Source organism: Artibeus jamaicensis, unplaced genomic scaffold (genome assembly GCF_021234435.1).
Source record: "Artibeus jamaicensis isolate MK-2021 breed Jamaican fruit bat unplaced genomic scaffold, CSHL_Jam_final scaffold_286, whole genome shotgun sequence".
NCBI lineage: Eukaryota > Metazoa > Chordata > Mammalia > Chiroptera > Phyllostomidae > Artibeus > Artibeus jamaicensis.
The window spans coordinates 8,230,988-8,254,012 of NW_026522034.1; the positions used below are offsets into that span (position 1 = coordinate 8,230,988).

At 37.6% G+C, this 23,025-nt stretch overlaps 1 protein-coding gene across 4 annotated transcripts in view; it reads right to left on the reverse strand.

Annotated features, from left to right (window-relative positions):
• KLHDC1 (kelch domain containing 1) overlaps positions 1-23,025 on the reverse strand; it is an 81,191-nt gene that overhangs the window by 19,724 nt on the left and 38,442 nt on the right. For all 4 annotated transcript variants that reach the window (XM_053656882.1, XM_053656880.1, XM_053656879.1 and 1 more), the window contains exons 7-10: positions 13,857-13,940; positions 13,335-13,393; positions 10,142-10,254; positions 2,116-2,188 (exon numbers count right to left, since the gene is read on the reverse strand). In XM_053656882.1, the coding sequence (XP_053512857.1) occupies positions 2,116-2,188; positions 10,142-10,254; positions 13,335-13,393; positions 13,857-13,940 (329 nt within the window). The remainder of the gene's footprint in view (positions 1-2,115; positions 2,189-10,141; positions 10,255-13,334; positions 13,394-13,856; positions 13,941-23,025) is intronic.

The following is a 23,025-nucleotide window of genomic DNA, read 5'->3' on the forward strand; positions in this document are numbered from 1 at the left end:
CCTTGCCAATGCTCATGGGATACAACAGTATCTAGGGCTCTATAGACCGACACCTTATTGACATCTTTTACAAATATATAAGAAAGTTCTGTGTTGACAGCCGCCTATACAGATGAGCAGATATGGATATGTAGATGGCTTTTCATCAATATTATTTTATCTAGTATGACCTTTAGAGGAGGACACAAGACTGTAGAACAGTTGTCTCAACCAGGGCCATTTCTGTCCCCGAGGGGACATTTGACAATATCTGGAGATATTTTTGATTGTTATAACTCCAGGTTAATGGGGGACAGTACTACTGGCATCTAATGGGTAAAGGACAAAGATGTTATTAAACATCCTTCAATGCACAGGATCCCCCTCACATTAAATAATTTGGCCCAAAATGTCAATAGTGCTGAGGTTGAGAAACCTGATGTAGAATTACAAGAGGAGAATTGGGCAGCTTACATTTCAAATTATAGCTTGGAAACGTTTGCATAAAATTAATTTAGATGTTAAATAAATTCTTACTTTCATAAAAAACTAGTATATATACACACATATATGTTCTCCTTACACTAAACTGTATCCCACCTCTTCTCCTCACCTCATACCTGAAGATAGATCTGCCTTTGTCTTATCTGCCTTATGGAAACTCTGGCCTGGACTTCATCTTCGAAGAACACTGGAAAGCCTTTCCTGCCTTGATTTTGATGACATCTAGTTTGCAACCTGATGTTTTTTCTACAGACTGAAAGTTTATGTCCTCTTACAGCTGCTCTAAACTTATCACCTAAACATTCTAATAAAGCATATTATTTAGATGGCACATTAGTTGAATTTAGAAAATCTCTTTACATTGCTCAGTTCTAACTAGTATACTATTGATCATAGTTGTGCTGCTTTAATTACTCATTAAGGGCTTAAATATAAAATAGCAATTAAAAAATTAAGCATTCTTACTACCAATTTGGTCTATAATTAATGCATTCATACAATCAAACAACTGGAAGAGAATGAAGAGCTTATCCAGTCCAGCTCTCTCATTTCAGAGATGAAGAAAATGATGCTCAGTTTCATCAGTAACTTTACCAAAGCCAAAATGCTAAGTAGTAGCTGAGCAAGGACTAGAACTCTGGGCTCCTATATCTTAATATAAAACTCTTTAAATTAAAATATATATTAGAAAAGATCCAGAATTACTAAAAAAAACATTCAAATGAATTTCTATACATGAAAATATAAGAATCATACATACAACTATGATAAACTCTAAATATATTATTTCTGTTAATATAGGTATATACAATGATATATATATTTTTTCAGGTCTTTTTCTCAAGTAAATTACTTGTCATATATTAAATTACTGAAATGCACGTCATTAAGTTGATTCACATTAGAATAAGTGATCTATAGTAAAAAATCTAAAATACATGGCATGAAAAAGAATAAAACCTATTACTAATTATAATAATTTAATGTGCCAAATCTGAATTTCCTATGGATATATGTTTATTATATAATTCAATCAAATTAGAAAAAATAATATTTACAGGAATAATGTAGTTTTCTTTGTAACCTAATAATAGTACATTGTTTCTATAATTTTTGTAGAAAATTATACTCTACAAATACCACAAATAATTAATGTTTTCTTTTTTAAAAAATTCACACAAATGAATATAAGTTAATAAAGAAAAATAATAATCTGCCACCTATTTGATTGACATGAAAGCAATTTCCCCACTAAACTGCTCTAAACCTCTTCCATAAACAAAGTACTACAACTAAAGCCAACCCCATTCATGTCTACTTATTAAAAACAGTAAAATTATATGCTACTATCAATTTATTAGCCTTTTCATATTTATCAGGTAATATTATGCATTCACTTAAAAGGATAATAGTTTCAAATATGCAAGTATTGGGTAGAAACTGAATAGATCATTTCTAACAATCAGATATTATTTAAGTGATCATTAAATTATGTATCATCAAGCTTACTTGAAAAAACATCTTTCCTGGTGATTTAAGGTTTTAATGGCAAACACTATAAATTATGTGCTATATTTTAATATTTAAAAAATTCTTGACTATTTTACTATTGTTGGCAACTTCTAGACTTACCTGGGTCTTGTTTTAGGTAAATGTGTCAGTTGTTTCCAACAATTTGTTATGACATTGTGAATCCAACCATCACCTGCAATATTATGCCAGTTCAAAAATTAAGGTTAGATTCTTTGGAATAAAATTTTACTTTTTTTCCAAATTCATCATGCTGTATTTACATAATGATGTTTTGTGTGTGTGTGTGTGTGTGTGTGTGTGTGTGTGTATTTTCCTCATAAAAATTTCAGAGATATGTAAAAGTAGAATGAACATATTATCGAACCAACACAAAGCCCAGATTCAACAACTATAAAGATTTTTGTCACATATGCTCCATTTATCTCTCTTTATTATTGTTGTTGCTGAGTTATTTTAAAGTAGATCCTAAATATCCAATCATTTCCCCCATGCATACTTCAGTAAGCACTGCTTTAAAAAAAGGAAAACTTTTATATAACTACAACTAGTTATGTACTAGTGTACATAACTACAATGACATTATCACTGTGAACAAAACTCAAAATTATTTCTAAGTATTATCTAAAACACATATGATCACATCCTGAGCAGAACCTATAAAGGAAGAAATTGACTGGACTAAGAGTTAGGACATTTGCAGATGGGTACTAGACTTACAGATCCGGTATACAGATCACTTTTTGTATACCGGAAATTAATATAATATTGTATAACAACTGTAATTGAAAATAAGTTAATTTAAAATTAAAAATTAAGAAAACTTTAAGACTTAGGGCATTTAATTCCCCATAGGTCAATGACCAAAATCAGCAAATAGAAATTAAAAACAGTAGCGCTCATGAAGATATATTAACCCCTAGGGAAATAGATAAATGTTAGCTTTTTATTATATTCCAAATCTCTTTTAATTAAACCCCCCAGAAACTGAAGAAGCATAATATTCTGCAAAAATTAATATCCCCTACTAGGAACTGCTGTTTCCAACCAATTTCTGGCATTTGTTGGCCAGCAGGCTGCCAGATACACCAGCTAATGCTTGATAAATTTTTGTTGAAAAAAATAGTTTTTTCCAGATCCTATATAAGATTATAGAAATGGCTTTAATGCTATATAAATTCTCTTAATGAAAACATCTCTAGCCATAAAAAAACTTTTGAGTTAAGAAAACATAAAACATTTAGTATGTCAAACTAAGAAGCAAATATTCTTGGTCATTTGTCTATTCTAATGGTATAATTTTAATTCTAAAAGAAAAACTGCATTTCAAAACCCATAACCATTGGGACCAGCAGTGACAGGAGTTAAAAAAAATTCTAGCTAAGTACTTTCTTTTATAGTTTGGGAACAAAAAGAGGAACAACAGGTCTTCCCACCTTATATTTCCAGAGCATTCTGGAAAAGGCTGCTCTTCTAATTCCCATTCCAGCCTACAGTATAAGCATCTGGATCAAGGTCTGGAGGACATGGAATCATAGACTATTTTAGTCGGAAGGGGCTTTAATTCACCTAGGTTCAACCACCCTTCCTTCTTTCTACACCTAGGAAACAGGAAAACAAGGAGAACCAAGGAGAACAGAAACAAAAGGGTCTTCCACTTTTAATTTTCAATGCAAGCATACAGTTGGGGATAAAAATAAAGGTAAACCATAAAATCAAAACAAAGGAAGACACTTTAAGTATACAATACAACTAAGAAAAAAAATGAGGCATTCAAAGATTGCAGAGGAGTAGGTGGAAGCTACATTCACCTGCTCCCCACCAAAACCAGATTTACAGCTAAATTATAGAGCCATCAACCTGAATAACCAACAAAATGCTAGCTGAACTGAAATATAACCAAGGGTTCAGAGAAGCCACACAGAGACTGGTAAGAAGGGCGGAGACATGAATAGGGCTAGCCCCTGCACCCAGGTGCAATGGCTGAGATGCCGGAGGGATATTGCAGCTGCAAAACCCCCTCTTCTGAAGGGTGTGGGATCGCAATCCTACACAGGGATTCTCAACCCAGAGCAACAGAGACATGAAGAGGAGCTTGCATAGCATCTAGTAGTGAAAAATCAGTGGGGATTCTGTCTGCCTGGGAGACCTAGATGCCACCTTCCCAGGGACAAGCACTCCTGTTGTTACAGCACTGCCTGGTGCCTAACTGCTGGCGAGGCCACTCTGCCATCCTGGGGTCCTGCAGAGGGGAATTTGGGCTGCACCCAGCAATGATTTTGGGGGCCCTCTTTTTCTGGGGAGGCTCTTGGCAGAGACTCAGAGAGTGAATAAACTGTGTGGCTTTGGAAAGAGGGCCTATTTCTCCCACCTCAAGTGCACTGCCAGTGCCCATATCCCTCCCGTCGAATCACTTGGCTGGTTCTATTCTGCTGAGTTCAGCTGAGCAAGGGATTCAGAGTGCCGTGCAGAGCTAGGATATTCAGAGCATGTTTTCCAGCGAAGCTTTTCTCCAGGAACCAGACAGGTGAATCCTGGGGTGTGTGGCTACATGGTAAGGAGTGGGGGCCACTACTATCTCACCTGTGAGCTCAGCCCATGCTGCCCTGGGAAGGGGAAGAAGTGCCCTGCTCCCTCCTCCAGGTTTGCAGGCACAACCCTCAACAGGAGACTCTTTGGATCAGCCCTGCCCTGCTGGGCTCGGTTCCATGAAGGGAAAGAGAGAGTGGCTAAGAGTTGGGACATTCATAGTGTGAACTCTTTGGAGACTATTGTCTGGGACTAGGACTAAGTGCTTAGCCCCCTCCTGTGGTCTGGGCCAGTATCATCCCCAATGGGAGACTTCTGATCTATTCTCCTGAACTTGGTGGCCCTTCCCAGCTGAGTAGATGGCTGGCTGCACCCAACCTGAACCTACAGCCCATTGTGGGGGAACTAGAGTTGGAGACGCTGGCAGAGACTGAGTGATGTAGGCCACCTTCCCCTCACTGAGTGCCTGAATGTGTGACCCCCAAGTAGGGATCAACTAGCCCTGTCTGCCATGCCAAGCTCGCAACCTGTGGAAGGGTCTGTGGATTGCACCCAGCTTGGGCCTACTCTATAGTCTTTCTTCTGAAAGCTCTGAAGGACCAGGCAACCTCAGCAGGAGGTGGAGAAGCCAACAAGTGCAGGCAGACCTCAGGAAGTCTAGGTTCTTTTACAAATCTGCCCCCAGTGCCAAGCAGGAAAAATCCAACCACATACACGAATTGGGCCCTTGCATGCACACCAAAGGCCAGCAGATGCAGGCACAAAGAGTGAACAGTGTGGTAGCTCCAAACAGGTAGCACTAGGCCAATTACATACAATGTCTGACATTGACCTGTACCTGAACCCTGCCCAAGTGGACCCAGAAGCAACACAACCAGCAGTGCATTTTAGACCGCACCAAAGCTAGACCCCACCAGTCACACAGAGGCACACCCAAACGGGGATTTCGCCAGGCACCAGATTCTGCTAGAAATAACTCTACCTTGGTGGGGTGGCCCCTGGACATCACCTCATATGTGGTGATCAAGGTTTATCTTTCTACTAAACCATCCTGAAGGGTTACTCCAGCCATGAAAGGGCCAACAGCATTCAAGACTCAAACACAACAGGAAGGTGCACATAACCCACAAGGAACATTCCTGGACTGTGGAGATCAGGTGATCTAGAAGATTGGGCTACTGAACCCAACCAGATACCTTCATCAAAAAGCCATTATAACAAGTCTGGGAGTCTAAGAGATCTACCTAATGCACAAAGACAAAACAAAGAGAAGAAGAAATATGACCCAAATGAAACAATAAGAGAAATCCCCAGAGAAATTATTAAATGAAATGGAAGCCACCAAAATACCAGATGTAGATTTTAAAACAATGGTTATAAGGATGTTCAAAGACCTTACAGGAAGAATGGGAGTCAAGAAGAAATGCAAAGCCTGAACAGACCAATATCAATTAATGAAATCGAAGCAGAATCAACAAACCACTGGCACACAAAGCTCTGCACCGGAAGTATTCACAGGAGAATTTTACCAAACATTTAGAGAAGAGCTAACCCCAATTATTCTCAAACTACTCCAAAAAAATCCAAGAAGAGAGATGATTCCCAAACTCTTTTTATGAGGCCAGTATTATCCTAATTCCAACACCGGATAAAGACACAACAAAGAAAAGAAAACTACAGGCCAATATCGCTGAAGAACATAGATGCTAAAATTCTCAACAAACTATTGGCAAACTGGATCCAGCAATATGTTAAAAAGATCATACACCATGACCAAGTGGGATTCATCCCAGGGATGCAAGATTGGTATAATATATGCAAACCAATAAATGTAATACATGTACAAACAATATGAAAAACAATACTGACATGATCATATCAATAGATGCTGAAAAAGCCTTTGATAAAAACAGCACCCATTTATGATAAAAAACACTCAGCAAAGTAGGAATACAGGGAGCATTCCTCAGCATAATAAAGGCCAGATATGAGAAACCTACAGCCAACATCAAACTCAATGGGCAAAAACTAAAAGCTTTCCCACTAAGATCAGGCACAAGATAGGGTGTCCACTTTCACCACTTCCATTCAACAAAGTATTGGAAGTCCTGGCCACAGCAATCAGACAAGAAAAGGAAATAAAAGGCATCCAAATTGGAAAGGAGAAGTAAAACTGTCACTGTTTGCAGGTGATATGATAGTATACACAGAAAACCCTACAGACTCCACCAAAAAAATTCTCAACCTAATAAATGAATTTGGCAAAACCACAGGATGCAAAGTCAACATTCAAAAATCAAAGGCATTTTTGTACACCAACAATGAAATGTCAGAAACAGTAATTAGGAGAAAAATTCCATTTACTAAGGCAACAAGAAGAATAAAATTCTTAGGAATAAACTTAACTAAGGAAGTAAAAGACCTGTTCTCAGAAAACTACAGAACACTAAAGAAGGAATGAAGGAAGATACAAACAAACAAAAGCACATGCACTGTTCATGGATTGGAAGAAGTACATCATTAAAATCTCCATACCACCCAAAACAACCTATAGATTCAGCACAATCCCTGTCAATATACCAATGATATATTTCACAGATGTAGAACAAATATTTCAAAAATTTATATGGAACCATAAATGATCCCAAAGAGCCTCAGCAATTTTGAGAAAGAAGAACAAAGCAGGAGGCATCAAATGATGTCAAACTATATTAACAAGGAAATATACTTTCCTTTCTAATACAAAGCCACTGTAATCAAAAGTTTGGTACTGACATAAGAACAGACACAGAGATCAATGGAACAGAACAGAGAGCCCAGAAAGAAACCTATGTCAATATGGTGAGTTAATATTTGACAAAAGGGACAGGAACATACAATGGGGTAAAAATAGCCTCTTCAATAAATGGTGTTGGGAGATCTGGGCAAGTACGTGCAAAAAAAAAAAAATGAAACTTGACCACCAACTTACACCACACACCAAAACACACTCAAGATGGATAAAGGCTTAAATGTAAATTGTGACACCAAAAAAGTCCTGGAGGAAAACATAGACAGAAAAATTTCTGATATCCCATGCAGCAATATTCTCACCAATACATCCTTTAGGGCAAAGGATATAAAGAGAAGAATAAACAAATGGGACTATATCAAAATAAAAAGCTTCTGCACAGCTCAAAGAAAACAGCAACAAAATGGAAAGGGAACCAACCATATGGAAAAATGTATTTGCCACTGATACCTCAGACAAAGGTTTGATCTCCAAAATATACAAAGAACTCACACAACTCCACACCAGGAAGACAAACAATCCAATTAAAAAATGGGCAAAGGACCTGAACAGATACTTCTCCAAGGAGGAAACACAGAGGACCCACAGACACATGAAAAAATGTTCAACATCACTAGCCATCAGAGAGATGCAAATTAAAATCACAATGAGATACCATTTCACACTGGTCAGAATGGCCATCATTAATAAACCAACAAACAACAAGTGCTGGCAAGGTTGTGGAGAAAAGGGAACCCTAGTGTACTGTTGCTGGGAATGCAGACTGGTGCAGCCACTGTGGAAAACAATGTGGTACTTTCAATAAACTGAGGATGGAAGGGCCTTTCAATCCAGTGATCCTACTGCTGGGACTATACCCTAAGAATCCTGAAATACTGATTCAAAAGAACCTATGCACTCCAATGTTCACAGCATTGTTATTTACAATAGTCAAGTGCTGGAAACAGCCTAAGTGCCCACCAATAAGTGAGTGGATAAAAAAACTGTGGTACATTTCCACACTATGCACCAGAAAGAAAGAAGGAATGCCTACCCTTCATGACAGCATGGATGGAACTGGAGAGCATCATGCTAAGTGAAATAAGCAGGCAGAGAAAGACAAATACCATATGATCTCTCTTATATGTGGAACCTTATCAACAAAACAAACAAATGAGCAGAATAGAACCAGGGACATGGAAATGAAGAACAAACTGACAGTGACCAGAGGGTACCTAGAAGGTATTTAATGGGGGGAAAGAAGAGGAAAAGGCAAGCAAAGGAACATGAATAGAGGACTCAGAGGCACAGACAATGGGGGAGGGGATTGACAGTGGGAGCGGTTTGTGGCAGGGTAGAGGTGAGCAATAGGGAAAAAGGTGGGACAACTAAACTGAACAACAATAGATTTAAAAAAAAGAAACTAGACCATCAATTTACAGCAAGCACTAAAAGAAACTCAAGTGGATAAAAGACTTAATATAAGTCACAAAATTATAAAAATCCTACAAGAAAACATAGGCAGTAAAATTTCAGACATCTCTTGGAGCAATATTTTTGCCAATATACCTCCATGGGGAAGGGAAAACAAAGAAAATAAATAAATGGACTCCATCAAACTAAAAAATTTTTGCACAACAAAAAAACCATCAACAAAATGAAAAAGAACCCACTGAATGGAAGAACATATTTGCCAATGATACATTTGATAAGGGGTTAATTTCCAAAATATATAAAGAACTTATACAACTCAACACCAAGAAGACAAACAACCCAGTTAAAAATGGGCAAAGAATATGAATAGACATTTCTCTTAAGAGGACAAACAGATGGCCAATCTATATGACAAAATGCTCAACATCACTAATTATCAGAGAGATGCAAATTAACCACAATGAGATATCATTTCACACCTGCCAGAATGGCAAGCATCAAAAAAACAACAAACAGGTGCTGGCAAGGATGTGGAGAAAAGGAACGCACTGTTGCACTGTTGATAGGAACGCAGACTGATGTAGCCACAGACAGTGCAGTTTCCTCAAAAATTTAAAAATGGAACTGCCTTTTGACCCAGCAATCCCACTTCTAAAAATATAGTCTAAAAATCCAGAAACACTAATTTAAAAAATCTATTTACCTCTATGTTTACTGCAGCATTATTTACAATAGCTAAGATCTGGAAATAGCCCCAGTGCCCCAATAGCCCCAGATTGGATCAGTAGATGAGTGGATAAAATGCTGTGGTACACTTATACAATGGAATGCTATGCAGCTGTAAAAAGGAAGGAAATCTTATTTGCAACAGCCTGGGGGGACCTGGAGATTATTATGCTAAGGAAATAAACCAGTCAGAGAAAGACAAATACCGTATGATCTCACTTGTATGTGACATCTAATGAATGTAATAAACGGGTGAATAAAATAGAAACAGAAGCATGGACACATGGAACAGACTGACGGCTGTCAGAGGGGAGGGGTGTGGGGGGACCCGATGAAAGGAGGTGAAGGGATTTGCCAAAAAAACATATGGAACACACAGACACACACAGCAGTGTGGTGACAGAGGTTAAGGGGCTAAGTTGAGGTGGGAAAAGAGGAAGAAAATGGGGAAGAAAAGAGACTTTGCTTGGGAGAATGGGCTCAGGATGCAGTCTGCAGGTGGTGTTTTACTGAGTTGTACAATTGAAACCTGTATGGTTTTGTGAATCAGTCACCCCAATAAATTCAATTAAAAATATAAAAATAAAGAATGAAGAATAATGTTTTGAAAAAAGTTTAAAAAAGAAAAAAGTGAGGTAATAACTGTAGGCTGAATATGAATTTACTTACTTAATGGAATATTGTCCGCACTTAGTCCACCAAACAGGAAAAGCTTATCATCAGCTATTGGTGTTAAAGTATGCCATGATCGTTGTTTAGGGTTTTCTCCATTAATTGAAATCCTGTGGCAAAAGAAAAATATAAAAATCCAAGTCTTGTGTTAGTTAAAATAAAAGGTTTTCAATCACTTCAGCTCTTAAAGGGAAAAACTGCTCTCACTAGTTGAAAATTTTATGCAGGTGGGATTACTAAAATCCCACCAATGTAAGATTTATAAAACATTCTTAAATTCACCCTGGCTAGTGTGGCTCAGTGGATTGAGCAGTGGCCTGCAAACCAAGGGGTTGCTGGCTTGATTCCCAGTTAAGGGCACATGCCTGGGTTGCAGGCCAGGTCCCCACTAGGGGAAATGCAAGAGGCAACCACACATTGATGTTTCCCTCTTTCTCCCACCCTTCCCCTATCTAAAAATAAATAAGTAAAATATGTTAACAAATAATACAACATTCTAAAATTCTTAGTTGAGTTTAAACAATCTTTCCACTTACTATTTTATCTGGTCACAGAACACAGTTTAAAAATTAATTCCTAGATAATTCACAATGCATACTCAGAATCATTCTTGTTAGTAATCAGTAAAACTTCAAGTTTTTCAACATAATTATTTTCATGTCTATAACCCTTAGCTGTTGTTTCATGTTTAATTTTTTGTTTTCAGCAGATTTCCTCAATGATATTATGGGATTTTGCTGTTTTTTCTACTTTGGTCAATTTATTGTACAATTTCTCAAAACATTATCTTCATCTGAAAATTCTAACCACTCTAGCTTCAAAATAAAAGCATACAAGCCATTTCATATCCAGGGGAAAAAACTCTAAAAATTTCAAACAAATGCTGTTTTTATTCCTTAAAAGACAGAAACACAAATAAAAACATAAGCACAAAAGTGATTTAACTAACTTAGAGAGTAAGAAGGCACCATTCCCCAGCATTCTGGAATGCTGCAGAATGACACAGGCCATTTGTAGAAAATATAATTTTTTTCCAAACTGGAAATATTTTTTATTGACTATAAAAATATTTTGGTTAGAAAACATTCAACAGCCACAGAAATATTTTTTAATTTAATTTATTTTTTTAGAGAGGCAAAGGGAGGGAGAAAGAAAGGAAAAGAAACAGTACTGTGTGGTTGCCTCTTGCACGCCCTGCACCTGTGAACCCAGCCTGCAACCCAGGTATGTGCTCTGACTGGGAATCAAACCAACAACCCTTTGCTTCACAGGCAGGTGCTCAATCCACTGAGCCACATCAGCCAGGGCCACAAAAATATTTTAATGAGAGTTATACAATCCTGTCCTCAAGCAATAAGAAATAACAACTTGGTACATATCTTTCCAGACTCTAATGTACACAGAAATATTAAAATACATCAATGGGATCATATATTCCATTCTGTAATTTTTTTCATTCAACTAGTATGTTGTAGAATATTTCCATGAAGTAGTTACCTTTGGTAATGGAAGCATCTCAGCCTTTTGGGCAAATGTGCCATAATTTAAGCAATCCCTACTTGTGGCCATGAAGGCTGACCTCGAATTTTTGTTTTTATAAATGATGTTGCAGAAAACATCTTTGTGTGTACACACACACACACACACACACACACACACAGATATACTTGTTCAATTCTTGTCTTTGGAGAAATTCTGGATTGGTGCAGAAATTTATATTTTAGACATATTATCGGAATACCTTTCAGAAAATTTGTACCAATTTTCCACTAATTATGGAAAATTTGTACCAGTACTTCCACTAACTATGTTGTTGCAACCTGGCAAGCACTTATCATTTGTAACTGCTTTTATCTGATAAGTGAAAACTAGTTGTATTTCTATTTCTTTAATAATCTATGAAGTTGAACACTTAAAAAATAATTTTGTCTATTTGTACTTCTTCTACAGGTTGCTTATGCATGTTCTTTGTCCACTTTCCTATTGGATTATTTCTTTTTCTTACTGACTTACTTCTTGTGGCTCTTAGCCCTCTTTGTTAAAAATATTATAAATATTGTGTAAAGTATATGATTGTCCAAATACTATGTGGAACACCTGAAACCAATACAAAATAATAATAAATGTAAACTGTAATTAAAATATAAAAATAATTAAGAAAAATTCAAAATAAAATAAAAAAATACTGTGTAGGTCAAACAAACATAAAAAAAAAGAAGTACCATAAATACTACTTCTAGTTTATATTTTTTGTTTACATTTTCCAATTTGCCTTTTAACTTTTTGTGGTATATTTTCTACATAGAAATAATGAATTATTAAGTAGTTTTATTAACCTATCTTTTAATTTAAGAATTTGGGGTTTAAATCGTTTTCAGAAAAGCCTTCTCCATACTGAGATTTTAAAGATGATATGCACCCAGGCTGGTGGTGGCTCAGTAGACTGAGCACCTGCCTGTGAACCAAAGAGCAGTTGGTTTGATTCCCAGTCAGGGCACATGCCTGGGTTGCAGGCTGGGTTCCCAGGTATGGGGTGTGCAAGAGGCAACCACACAGTGATGTTTCTTTCCCTTTCTTTCTCCCTCCCTTCCCCTCTCTCTAAAAATAAATAAATAAATTAATAAATTAATAAATTAATAAATAAATAAATACAATCTTTAAAAATAAAGAGAACTTCTTAGCTTAAAAAAAAGATAATCTGCTACATTTTCTTTTCCCACTTTTGTGCTTTTATTTTTAACAGCATTTATACTTTGGAATCAGACCTAGTTCTGAGTTCATCTTATTATATGAACAGCTAAATCGATGGCTAAATATATGTATTCTACTATTAAATACAGTCATAAATTATGGGCCATAAATAAAATCTGACTTCTATCCACTCCATATCTGCTCACCTGTGATGACCACATTAAAGTTACTTCACTTCTACTGACCAGTCTTCAGGTATACATAGTATAAAACCAGTACTTTTACATAATCAACTTTCAACAGCTAGTATTCTCATGTTTTATATAGTTCAGTTAAAAAACAAACTCTATTTAAATCTATATATATTCCTTGCTTAGACATATAATCTGAAGGAAAAAAAATAATAGTTCAGTTTTAGAGACCAAAATTTGGACTATGGTGCACCCATATACACACAGAGAAATGCCTATAGGTAAAAACAAACAAATTACATACTTACCTGCCAGACCAAGTCCAGGTATCCAAGTTCAGGTAGTGCAAATCATTCATCCTAGTTTGCTAGAATAAAAGTGCGTTAAACTGGTCAGTGTTTTACAATTTTCAAAAGGTAAAATTTTGTTTAAATAAGTTTATATTATAAGTAGATTATCTCTATTTTACTTAACATCATAAGTTTATATATTGGGGAACAATACTAAGCATTAATAAAATTAAAATAGAGCTACCAAATTAATGTGTCGAGAGGGAAACATGTAAATGAGTTTAAACCACCAGGATTTAGATGATAACAAATTAAACTTTTCTAATAATACACTACAGTAAAATATTCTCCTCATTAAAATATCATTTATAATCATCTGTGATTGTTCATGTGTGGATTGTTTGGGAATAGAAGATAGAAGTTATTGCATAGCACCATAATCTCTAAATTATTTGAATGTTCAGTTGTTCTACAAATTCAGAGAATAAGTTTTATAAGAAGCATTAGACATAAAAGGTTATTTCCACTGAAAATACTAACCAAAACACGTCCACCAAAGATATAGCCCTTATTTCCAAGAACTGCACAGGTGTGCGCGGCCCGTGGCTGTGGGGGAACTCCACCCTAGAAGCAGAGATGAGAAAATGGAGCACAGAGGTTTAGAACATGTGAAATGATGTCGCATGCTCATGCTCAGTATGAGAAATACATGACTGCTAAATCACTACTACTTATGGAACTTCATTAGAAAGCCTAATGTAAAAATTCACTCTAAATAAGCAATATGAAACCTGTGTGCTGCAAGAATTTTTAAAACATGCAATACCTGACTATCTAGTCAGGGACACTGACTTCTTTTCCCTTAGGTTATGAAATAAACTGACAACAGCCAACACAACATTAGCCATCCAGTGTGAATAAATCAAAAGTATACCTATTTTTTGTCAGACAGGCAAAAAATACAACATTTTTGGTGTGCCACAGAAGTTTAGTAATTAGTTTGTGTGCCATGAGATGAAAAAGGTCAACTATTGTTGCTCTAAATAGTAATAATTATAGACAAATACCATAGGCAAACCTCATTTTATGGGGTTTCACTTTATTGTGCTTTGCAGATACTGCATTTTTTGTACAAAGTGAAGGTCTGTAGTAACCTTGTTCCAAGGAAGTCCCTCAGCCCACTTTTCCAACAGCGTTTGCTCACTTTGTGCCACATTTTGGTAAGTCTCACAGTATTTCAAACCCTTTCATTATTATTGTATTTGGTATGGTGATCTGTGATCAGTGATCTTTGATGTTACTATTGTAACTGTTTGGGGGTGCCATGAAATGAACCCACATAACATAGTAAACTTAACACATTAATGTTGTGTGTTGACTGCTCCACCAAACAGCCATTTCCCCATTTTGTCCCTCTTCTGAGACCTCCCTAATCTCTAAGGCAAACAATACTGAAATTAGGCCAATTGATAACTACACAATGGCCTCAAAATGTTCAAGTGAAAGGAAGAACCACACTCTCTCACTTTAAATCAAAAGCTAGAAATGATTCAGCTTATTGAGGAAAGCATGTCAAAAGCTGAGACAGATCAAAAGCAGAGGGAAGGTAAAAGCTAGGCTTCTTGAACCAAACAATTAACCAAAATGTGAACGCAAAGGAAAAGTTCTCAAAGGAAATTAAAAGAGCTACTCCAGTAAACACACCAGTGATAAGAAAGGGAAACATTCTCATTGCTAATATGCAGGAAGTGTTAGTGGTCTGGATAGAGGATCAAGCCAGACAAACATTCCTTAAGCCAAAGCGTACTCCAGAGCAAGGCCCCAACTCTCTTCAAGTCTATAAAGGCTGAGCAAAGTGAGAAAGCTACAGAGGAAAAGTTTGAAGCTGGTAGGTTGGTTCATGATATTTAAGGAAAGAATCCATCTTTAAGACATAAAAGTACAAGATGTAGCAATAAGTGCTGATGTAGACATTGCAAGTTATCCGGAATAGCTAGATAACATAATTAACGAAGGTGGCTACGCAAACAGCAGATTTTCAATGTAGACAAAACAGCCTTATATTGGAAAAAGATGCAATCTAGGACTTTCCTAGCTAGAAAGAAGTCAATGCCTGGTGTCAAAGCTTTGAAGGAGCGGCTGATTGATTCTCTTGTTAGCGGCTAATGAAGCCAGTGACAATGCTCATTTACTATCTGAAAATCTTAAGACCCCCTAAGAATTATGCTAAATGTACTCTATCTGAGCCCCATAAAGCAAACAACAAAGCCTGGATGACAACACATATGTTTACAGCATTGTTTACTGATTTTTTTAAGCCCAATTTTACTGTTGAAACCTACTGCTCAGAAAAAAAGTCTTTTCAGTAAATGAATGGATTAAAAAACTATGGTACATTTACACAATGGAATTCTATGCAGCACAAAGAAAGAAGGAGCTACTACCCTTTGCAACAGCTTGGATGGAACTGGAAAGTATTATGCCGAGTGAAATAAGCCAGGCAGTGAAAGACAAATATCATGTGATCTCACCTTTAACAGGAACCTAAACAACAAAACAAACAAGCAAGCAAAATATAACCAAAGACACTGAAATACAGAACAGGCTGACAGGGACCAGAGGGGAGTGGGGAGAGAATTTCAGGGGAAAAGGAGAAGGATTCACAGGAACAAGCATAAAGGACACATGGACAAAAACTAAGGCGAGGGTGGGGGAATGGGAGGGAGGTGGGGACCACTACGGGGGGGCCTGGGATGGGAGGAAAAGACAGAAAACTGTACTTGAACAATTATTAAATACAATTAAAAAAAAGAGTCTTTACAAAATATTTCTGCTCATTGACAGTACACCTGGTCACCTAAGAGCTCTGATGGAGATATGCAGTGAGATCAATGCTATTGTTTTCATGCTTGCTAACACAGCATCCACTCTGCATCCCAGGAATCAAGGAATAATTATTTAAGAAGTACATTTCATAAGGCTATAGCTGCCACAGATTGTGATTCCTCTGATGGATCTAAGCGAAGTTAACTGAAAACTTTCTGGAAACAATTCACCATTTTAGATACTGACAAGAACCTTCATACGTTATGAGAAAAGGTCAAAATAGCAACATTAACAAGAGTCTGGAGCAATTTGATTCCATACTCATGAATGACTTTGAGGGGTTCAAGACTTCAGTGGAGTAACTGCAGCTGTGGTAGAAACAGCAAGAGAATGAGAATTACAAGTGGAGCCTGAAGATGTAACTGAACTGAGAAGTTATTTCTTATGAAATAAACTAATGAAAAATAGTTTAAAAAGTTATTTCTTTTTAAAATATATTTTATTGATTATGCTATTACAGTTGTCCCATTTTCTCCCCTTCATTCCCTGCCACCCTGCACAACCCCTCCTTTCCTCCTTTAGTTCATGTCCATGTGTCATACATATAAGTTCTTTGGCTTCTACATTTCCCATACTATTCTTGTTCTCCATCTGTCTATTTTCTACTTACTATTCACACTACTTATTCTCTGTACCTTTTCCTCTCCCTCCCATTCCCCTGTTGATAACCCTCCATGTGATCTTCATTTCTGTGGTTCTGTTCCTGTTCTAGGTGTTTGCTTTTGTTTTTGTTTTTGTTTTAGGTGTGGTTGTTAATACTTATGAGTTTGCTGTCATTTTACTGTTCATGTTTTTTATCTTCTTTTTCTTAGGTAAGTCGCTTTAACATTTCATGTAATAAGGGCTTGGTGATGATGAACTCCTTGAACTTGACCTTATCCGAGAAGCACTTTATCTGTCCTTCCATTCTAAATGAAAGCTTTGCTGGATAGAGCAATCTTGGATGTAGGTCTTTGCCTTTTATGACTTGGAATACTTCTTTCCAGCCCTCTCTTGCCTATAAGGTCTCTTTTGAGAAATCAGCTGACAGTCTGATGGGAACTCCTTTGTAGGTAACCGTCTCCTTATCTCTTGCTGCTTCTAGAATTCTCTCCTTCATTTTAATCTTGGCTAATGTAATGATGATGTGTCTTAGTGTGTTCCTCCTTGGGTCCACCTTCCTTGGGACTCTCTGAGCTTCCTGGACTTCCTGGAAGTCTATTTCCTTTGCCAGATTGGGGAAGTTCTCTTTTATTATTTGTTCAAATAACTTTTCCACTTGTTGCTCTTCCTCTTCTCCTTCTGGTACCCCTATTAATTTGGAATTTGGAACATTTAAAAATTTCCTGGAGGTTCCTAAGCCTCTCCTCATTTTTCTGAATTCTTGTTTCTTCATTATTTTCTGTTTGGTTGTTTCTTTCTTTTTTCTGGTCCACTCCATTGATTTGAGTTCCAGTTTTCTTCCCATCACTATTGGTTCCCTGTGCATTTTCCCTCATTTCATTTAGCTCAGCCTTCATTTTTTCATCTAGTTTGTGACCATATTCAATCCTGTGAGCATTCTGATCACCAGTACTTTGCACTGTGCATCTGATAGGTTGGCTATCTCTTGATCACTTAGTTGTATTCTTTCTGGAGCTTTGATCTGTTGTTTCATTTGGGCCATGTTTTTTGTCTTGATGCTCCTGTTACACAGTGAGGGGCGGACCCTTAGGTGTTCACCAGGACGGGGGTAACCCACTTTGCTGGGTTGTGATGCTGTGTGTGGGGGAGGGGTCCAATAGGGAACAATGGTGCCTACTCCACTCTCCATAGGATTTCAGTTCCTTCCACCACTTCCCCCAAGCAAACTGGGCCTTTCTCATGCTGATTCCCGTTTGGGTGGGCTTGTGTACATTCTAGGACCTTGTGGGTCTCTCCAACGAACTCTCCTGTGAGGCTGGGAGTTTCTCCCGCTGCACCTCAATCCCCACAGGTGTTTTCAATCAGTGGTTTGAGGCTTTATTTCCCTGCCCTGGGACCCTGGGTTTTGCAGTCTGTCTTGCTCCCCAGTTGTTTCACCTGGTTTATCTACACATGAATGTAGGACTGCCCAGTTTGCAATCCGCCTTGTGCGCCACAGCCCTCCAAAACCCCCAGCCACGCTGGGTTCTGCCTGCTGCCCAGGGTCCACCAGCCACCAGTTTTTTGCCGCAACCCCTCTCTGCCCCTCCTACCAGTCTGGATGAATGTGTCTACTTTAACTCCATGGTCGTCAGACTTCCATACAGTTCAATTTTCTGTCAGTAAATGGTTTTTGGTTGTTTTTTGTTTCTAAATTTTTGTTGTCCTTATTTTGGTTGTGTGAGGAGGTACAGTGTGTCTACCTACACCTCCATCTTCTCCAGAAGTAAAAAAAAAAAAAAAAAAAAAAGAAGAAGTTATTTTTTAAAAATAAATTTATTTATTTTTTTAGATTTTACTTATTTTTAGAAGGGAAAAGAAAGAGAGAGGGAGAGAAATATCAATGTGTGGTTGCTTCTCATGTGTCCCTTGCTGGGAACTGGCCCGCAACCCAGACATGTTCCCTGACTGGGAATCGAACCACGATCCTTTGGTTCACAGGCCTGTGCTCAATCCACTGAGCTACACCAGCCAGGGCTTAAAAAAGAAGTTATTTCTTATGGATGAGCAAATAAAGTGGTTTCTTAAATTGAAATTTCCTGGTGAAATGCTGTGAAGATCTTTGAAATGACAACAAAGGATTAAGAATATTATATAAACTTAGTTGACAAAGGAGCAGCAAGTTTTGAGAGGATTGACTCCGATTTTGAAAGAAGTTCTACTCTAAGTGAAATGAAACCAAACAGCATTCTATGCTACAGAGAAAGTGTTCATGAAAGGAAGAGTCAATTGACGTGACAGACTTCATGTTGTCTCATTTTAACAAACTACCACAGCCACTCAACCCACAGCAACCACTACCCTGATCAGTCAGTAGTCACTAATGTTATTGTACACTTAATACACAACCATATGGTATAAACATAATGTTATTTGTTCCAGAAAACCAAAAGATTCGTGTGACTCACTTTATTGTGATACTCACTTTATTGCAGTGGTCTGAAACCAAACCTGCATTATCTCTGAGGTGTGACTATACTCTTTAAGGATGAAGTTTATTACCCCCAGTCTTTACTTTGAAGCATTTTTCTTAAATGCTTGACACCATTTAGCAAACTAAGACTTTATGTAATTTTTAGCTTAAAATATAAGAATTTTAAAAGATTCTCCTTCTCCCCTCCTTTCCTCCCTCCCTCCATCTGTCTCTCTCTCTCACACACACATACACACACTCACAGAGTTAAAATTGTAAGTGAGCAGAACATAGTGTGATGATTTCACAGACTCTAAAATAATAAATCTGTCCTACAGAACTCTTGGTGCTTCAAATTCCACAAGAAGAATTTCATTTTTTGGCTTAAGCCAAACAGTGCTTTATCGCTTACTAAAACTCTTCACATGAACTGATAACACTTCTCTATACATTACTTTGAATAAATATAGCAGATCTTTTTTTCAGAGAAGTTGTGTATTGGTGGGGAAAAAAGAATATAATGGAGTAGATGAGTGTGCAAGATTTGAAGGAAAAATTTTCTGCATAATTTCCATGTGTTCATGGTGGGTATATATTTGTGTATATATTTCACTCCAAGTTCTGAAAGAAGCCAACATTTTCAGCTCATTGACTACTAAATGTGGGCATAGGAAACTTAAACCCTACATCCAATACCATAATTCTCTAGACTTCTCAGGTTGACTTGAGTAACTGTACTGACATCTACATGGTAAGAAATAATTCAGATGTTACCTACATAATACTTAGATAAATGAGAGAGAACTACTTGAGCTGTGGTTCCCAGCCTTTCCAGAAAAACAAAATTTTCATCATTACCACATCTCTGATCTTAAATTTAGAATCATTCTTCTACTATAAACATTTTTATGAAATAAATATCAAATTTCTCCTTTAACTTATACAACATATCTAACAGCCAACCAATGTTTCTGAATGAACTGTGTCCATACATTTTCAAACAAAACCAAAAAAACGATGTGTGTTAGACTGTGTGCCTAACTGCATTGGTAATGCTCATTGTTTATTAGGTTGTTTGAAATGCTTAAAATAACTCAAAGATCCCTGTTACTACTATATTGCTCTTACAGAGGTAAAAATCTCATGTAGGAAAACATGTCCCACCTTCCATTCTATAGATGACACACTAAATGGCTTGTCTAAAGCACACTGGTCTTTCCTGACACAATTAGAATGCAAATTTAGTTTTTTCAACTTCAACATTGATAACTGTTCCCCTCTACCATGTTGCTTGTCATTTTGATGCAGATATTTGAGAATAATGAAGTAATTTAAGAGTGTCTCTAAAAAAATTAAGAGAACAGATTTCAGCTCTAACCATGTCAGAAAAGTTTCGGGTATAATATAAATTCTATAAGAATTTGTTTGAAGACACTATCAAGGAAATTACAGTGAAAATACTGTCAAGGACTACCTAAAATTGCATTATCTGCAAATGTCTTGTGTGAAGTCATGTGCTTCTGTTGGAACAGAAGGAGAAGGAGACAGATTAAGGTAAAGAGGGAGAGGAGTCAGAAAAAGACTTAAAGTCAAGGAACTAACTATAAGCAACCTCAGTGGCCTCACTGAGGTGTGGTGGATAAAAATTCAGGAGGGATACCTCGGGAGCAAGGAGTCCTAGCTCCACACCAGGCCTCCTAGCCCAGGGTTCCAAAGCCAGGAAGATAAGACCCCACAAGTTCTGGCTGCAAAAAAACAGTGGGGAATTAAACAGTGGGAAAAACTTCTGGAGCCCCAAGCAATTCCTCTTAAAGAACCTACACACGTTCTAACCTAACTCGCCTAGTCAGATTCACTTCCTCTAGGGTAGCAGGTTGAAAGGCACCACTGGAATACTGGGAACAACTGACCTATTGGGCATCAAGGCAAGCAGAGGCCATTGTCCCTTTTCAAAATCCTCTCCCTACCAGGCTGGCAAGCTGGTACCATATCTGAGACTCCATCAATCGGATAACACTGTTTGACCCACCTTGGAGATCCCCAGAGGCTCTGCTCAACCCAACTTATAGGCCAACCAAGCTGCTTTTCCATGAGAGTAGCTGGTCTTAGCTCAAGCTTCATAACTTCCTAAATCCTCTCAAACAAGCAACACCTGGCTTCAATGCTGCAGCCAGTCTAGATTCACAGTTGGATTCACATGGGAATTTCCAAGCCCAATGTAAGTAGCAGCCATCTCAGATTGCTTTATAGCTCAGGCAGGGTGCCCTGGACAAAACACAGGTGAAGGCATACCTTGGTCTGTACCACCTAGGAAACCCCAAAGACACCCAGTGGGCAGCTACAGACCAAGTCAGAGCACCACCACCCTATCCCTGCACAGCTGATCCTTCACAGAGGGCAAGATGTTGGTGGTCTGTGGTCACAGCCAGTCCTTTCAGCTGCCTGGGCTGGGTAAAATAAATCCCTCCCATTGATCTCCCAATACCAATCAAGGCTCAACTACTAGAGGAAGGAGTAGTCAGCCCATACAAAGGGTGCACCTCAAATACACAGCTTGGGTGATAGAGGAGGCTGTGCCACTGGATCCTATAGGACACCTACTACATTAGGCCACACTACCAAGACAGGGAGTCATAGCAGCTCTACCTAATTCATAGTTACAAACACAGGGAGACTGCCAAAATGAGGAGACAAAAAAACATGGCCCAAATGAAGGAACAGTTCAACACCCCAGAAAAAGAGCTAAACAAAAGGGAGATAAGCAATCTATCAGATGCAGAGTTCAAAACACTTGTTATAAAGATGCTCAAAGAACTCAGTAAGGTCCTCAACAACATAAAAAAGATCCATTCAGGCCCTGGCTGGTACGGCTCAGTGGATTGAGTGCTGGCCTGCAAACCAAAGGGTCACTGGTTTGATTCCCAGTCAGGGAACATGCCTTGGTTGCAGGCCAGGTTCCAGTGGGAGCCATGTGAGTAGCAACCCCACATTAATGTTTCTCTCCCTCTCTCCATCCTTTCCCCTTTCCCTAAAAAATAAATTAATTAAATCTTTAAAAAAAGATCAAGTCAGAAATTAAGGATACACTAATTGAAACAAAGAACAATTTACAGCAAAACCACATTAGGCGAGATGAACAAATCAAAACTCCAGAAAAAGAGCTAACCAAAAGGGAGATAAGCAATCTATCAGATGCAGAGTTCAAAACACTTATTATAAGGATGCTCAAGGGACTTAGTGAAGACCTCAGCAACACAAAAAAGATCCAGTCAGCAATGAAGCATACACTAATTGAGATAAAGAACAATTTATAGGGAAAAACTATAGATTGTTGGATGAAGCCAACAATCAAATCAATGATATGGAACATAAGGTAGCAGAAAACAGACAATCAAAACAAGAAGAAAAAAGAATTCAAAACAATGAGTATAGTGTAAGCAGCCTCTGGGACAACTTCAAGAAGTCCAACATTCACATCATCTCTTTCTATGAGAAGAGAAAGAAGGAGAAGAGAAAGAGCAAGAATTTGGAAATCTATCTGAAAAAATAATGAAAGAAAACTTCCCTAACTTAGTGAAGGAATAGATATATAAGTCCGGGAAGCACAGAGAATCCCAAACAAGATAGACCCAAAGAGGCTCACTCCAGACACATCATTGGCATAATTAAAATACCAGTGTTTAAACACAAAGAGAGAATCTTAAAAGTAGCAAGAGAAAAAAAGTTAGTTACCTACAGGGGAGTTCCTATAAGACTTTCAGTTGATTT